General features: G+C 72.0%; 1 protein-coding gene across 1 annotated transcript in view; it reads left to right on the top strand.

Annotated features, from left to right (window-relative positions):
* The first annotated feature begins 861 nt into the window (after positions 1-861).
* Positions 862-3,894, top strand: part of CDH1 (cadherin 1) — a 14,109-nt gene continuing 11,076 nt past the window's right edge. Inside the window, exons 1-10 of the mRNA XM_026084836.1 lie at positions 862-939; positions 1,024-1,170; positions 1,377-1,532; positions 1,609-1,753; positions 1,844-2,019; positions 2,113-2,241; positions 2,552-3,060; positions 3,151-3,293; positions 3,432-3,656; positions 3,730-3,890. Coding sequence (XP_025940621.1) covers positions 862-939; positions 1,024-1,170; positions 1,377-1,532; positions 1,609-1,753; positions 1,844-2,019; positions 2,113-2,241; positions 2,552-3,060; positions 3,151-3,293; positions 3,432-3,656; positions 3,730-3,890 — 1,869 coding nt within the window. The remainder of the gene's footprint in view (positions 940-1,023; positions 1,171-1,376; positions 1,533-1,608; positions 1,754-1,843; positions 2,020-2,112; positions 2,242-2,551; positions 3,061-3,150; positions 3,294-3,431; positions 3,657-3,729; positions 3,891-3,894) is intronic.

Below are 3,894 nucleotides of genomic sequence, written 5' to 3'. Positions count from 1 at the left end.
GCGGACCCGGCCCCGCCGCTCGCCCCCTCGTCCCAGACCGGCTCCCTGCCGGGCTCCCTTCCCCTGCTCGGCTCCGGCCCGGGCAGCCTCTCCGGTGGCTGCCGACGGGGCCGGTTTATCGCCGCTAATCCGCTAATCCCGCGGCGCGGGGGTGCGGCGGGGGCCCGGGAGCCCGAGGGCGAAACGCGGAGGGGCGGGAGCGGGGCAGGGCCCGGGAATTCCCGACATCGGCAAAACAAAGCCGGGCGCCGGGGGCTGCTCGGGGGCTGCTCCCGGCCCCGGCGATTAGCGTCAGCCCGGTCTCCCTCCCTCCCGCGGCCGGGCCGGCTCTAATGCGGATCACGAGGGCTCGGCAGGGCTGGCCGGCAGCCGGGAGCGCGTGGGAGCCGCGAGGAACTGGCCCGGAGCCCCGCGGAGATGCCGCGGGCCAGGCAAGCGGGCGGCTCAGGGGTCTGCTGCGCCCCTTCCCTGGCAGCTCCCGGGCCGGAGACCCGGGGTGACACCGGACCCAGGTGTCCGGGGAAGGCCAGGGCTGGGCTAGCAGCCCTGCGGCTCTGGCCACCACGGGAGCCAGCTCACCCAGCCAGGCGCACTTATCCGTTGCCCCCCAGCTCTCCAGTCCCCTCCAAACGGGGACTTGCTTGTGCCCGTTCAGGGCCGGCTGCAGCTCACACTGGGCTGGGAGGCGCTCGGCGCAGCGGGTCGCGTCCCGCTCCGTGGTGCCCGGCCAGGCCTGACCCCTGCCGTCTTGCAGGGAGCTTCGGAGACCAGCCGGTGCAGCATGAGACAGAGGACCTCGGCTTCGGGGTGCTGGCAGACGGGCCAGTGGGGGCGAGACACCCCGCGCGGCTGCCCTGGCAGATGTCCCGCCTGCCCCGGGATGCCGCCAGCCAGCCCGGCTCTGCCCTGCTCCCCGTGCGCAGCGGGTGCTGCCCACAGGTATTGCCCCCGGCGTCCGGAACCCCTGCCCTGCACAGGCGCCCTGCGCACTCCGGACCTCACCCGGACTCGCCTTCCCTGCAGGAAGCTGGTGCAGGACCCGGGGCCGACGTGCTGGTGCTCCCCGATGGGCCCCACTCTCCTCTGAGGAGACGGAAGAGGGACTGGGTGATCCCTCCCATCAAGGTTCCTGAAAATGAGAGGGGTCCATTCCCCAAAAAGCTGGTTCAGGTATGGAGGGCATCTGTCTGGGAAGGGGGTCCCGAGCTTTGGGTACAGATACATGCATCAAGGGCACAGTGAGATGCTGGCTGCGGCCATCATCCTTGTGTTGGGGCAGGGGGTCCCGAGCTTTGGGTACAGATACGTGCATTGAGGGTGCAACAAGATGCTGCCTGCGCCCATCCCCCTTGCATCGAGGCTGCATCTCCCCCCAGATCAAATCGAACCGGGACAGAGAGACAAAGATCTTCTACAGCATCACGGGGCAGGGGGCAGACACCCCCCCTGAGGGCGTCTTCACCATTGAGAAGGAGACGGGCTGGATGAAGGTGACGCAGCCGCTGGACCGGGAGCACATAGACAAGTACCACGTAGGTGGTGGCCGGGGGGACGCTGGGCACCGCACGGGCCGGCGCCATGGGGCCGCTCACCCCTGCGTCCCCACAGCTCTTCTCCCACGCCGTGTCCGAGAACGGGAAGCCCGTGGAGGAGCCCATGGAGATCATCGTGACGGTGACGGACCAGAACGACAACAAGCCCCAGTTCACCCAGGAGGTGTTCAGGGGCTCGGTGCCGGAGGGCGCTTTGCCAGGTAGGGGCCGGGCCGCGGCACCCCGGGGACCGTCCCGCTGGGGGACGTGGGTGCCCGTCCCCCCCTGACGAGGGTGCCGTGTCCCTCCAGGCACCCCCGTGATGCGCGTGAACGCCACGGACGCCGACGACGCCGTGGAGACCTACAACGGCGTCATCGCCTACTCCATCCTCAGCCAGGAGCCGCAGGAGCCCCACCGCCAGATGTTCACCATCAACAGGGCCACGGGCACCATCAGCGTCATCGCCAGCGGGCTGGACCGTGAGGTGGGCGCTGGGGGCGCCGCGGGGCTCGGGGAGCCGTGCTGGCTGCTGTGGGGCTGACGGCATCCGTCTGTCTGTCTGTCTGCCCGCCCGCAGCGCGTGCGGGAGTACACGCTGACCGTGCAGGCGGCCGACCTGGATGGCGATGGGCTGACCACCACAGCGCTGGCCATCATCGAGATCTCTGATGTCAATGACAACGCCCCCGAATTTGACCCCAAAACGGTAACTCGGAGCCCCAGCACTGGAGCAGGACCCTTGTCTCCGCGGGCCAGGGGACCAGCCTCGTGCACGGGTGGATCAGGCTCGTGCACGGCGGGGACCGGCCTCGTGCACAGCGGTGGGGGTGGTGGATCAGGCTCGTGCACGGCGGGGACCGGCCTCGTGCACAGCGGTGGGGGTGGTGGATCAGGCTCGTGCACGCTGCAGACGTGGCTCCGTGCCGGGCGGTCGCTCCGGGTGCAGAGTGGGCTGGTGCAAGGACCACGGGCCAGGGCCGTGGCACCCGGGCTCTTACCACTGCCCAACCCCGCAGTACGCAGCGGCTGTGCCAGAGAACGAGGCTGGGCGGGAGGTGGCCCGGCTGGCCGTGACGGACCTGGACGAGCCGGACACGCCGGCGTGGCGCGCCGTCTACTCCATCGTGCGCGGCAACGAGGGAGGCGCCTTCGCCATCGCCACGGACCCCGCCAGCAACGAGGGCGTCCTCAGGACCGCCGAGGTGCGTGTCGGCGCCGGGCCCCCCGCGGCCTCCCGCAGCCGCCCGGGGCCGGGTGACGATGCCCGTCCCCTCTCGCAGGGTCTGGACTACGAGGCCAAGAGGCAGTTCGTGCTGCACGTGGCGGTGGCCAACGAGGCGCCCTTCGCCGTGAAGCTGCCCACGGCCACGGCCACGGTGGAGGTCAGCGTGGAGGACGTCAACGAGGCGCCCGCCTTCGAGCCACCGACGCGGGCGGCCCAGGTGCCGGAGGACGTGCCGCTGGGGCACACCATCGCCGCCTACACGGCCCGCGACCCCGACCGCACGCAGGCCCAGAGGATCAAGTGAGCGAAGCGGTGCCGGGACGGAGGAGGGGGGGCGAGGGCAGCGCGGCCCCTGCCCCGTCCCCACCACGGCGCTGTCTCCCTGCGCAGGTACCTGATGGCGAACGACCCGGCGGGCTGGCTGGAGGTGCACCAGGAGAGCGGGCTGGTCACGGCGCGCGCCCCCCTTGACCGCGAGTCCCCCTTCACCAGGAACGGCACCTACGTAGCCGTGCTGCTGGCCGTGGACGACGGTGAGCCTGCTGCACAGCACCCGTGGGGGGCTGGTCAATGTGCTGTGCCTGCATCCCGGCTGGAATAAGCCCGGATCCACCCCGCGCGGTCCGGGGGGTCCCCGGCCAGCCCCCCTGCAGCGTCGCTCCTCCCCGCAGGCGCGCCGCCGGCCACGGGCACCGGCACCCTGCTCCTCACCCTGCTCGACGTGAACGACCACGGCCCCGAGCCCGAGCCCCGGGACATCGTCGTCTGCAACCGCAGCCCCCAGCCCCAGGTGCTCGCCATCGTCGACCGGGACCTGCCCCCCAACACGGCGCCCTTCCGCGCCGAGCTGGCCCACGGCTCGGCGGACAGCTGGGCCGCCGAAGTCAGCGGCGACGGTGAGGCTGGGGCTGGGTGCGCACGGGGCGCCGCCGGCCCGCACCCGGCGCCGCCTGACCCTCTCTCCCGCAGACGCCGTGACGCTGCGGCTGACGGCGCCGCTGGAGCAGGCGCTCTACAGCGTCTACCTGCGGCTCTTCGACGCCCGGGGCAAGGACCAGCTCACCGTGGTGGCGGCCCGAGTGTGCGACTGCGAGGGGCACGCCGAGAGCTGCGGCGCCGCGCCGCGACCCGCCG

This window comes from Apteryx rowi, unplaced genomic scaffold (assembly GCF_003343035.1).
Source record: "Apteryx rowi isolate R43461 unplaced genomic scaffold, aptRow1 scaffold_651, whole genome shotgun sequence".
Classification (NCBI taxonomy): Eukaryota; Metazoa; Chordata; class Aves; order Apterygiformes; family Apterygidae; genus Apteryx; species Apteryx rowi.
This window is presented reverse-complemented; position numbering and strand designations above follow the sequence as displayed.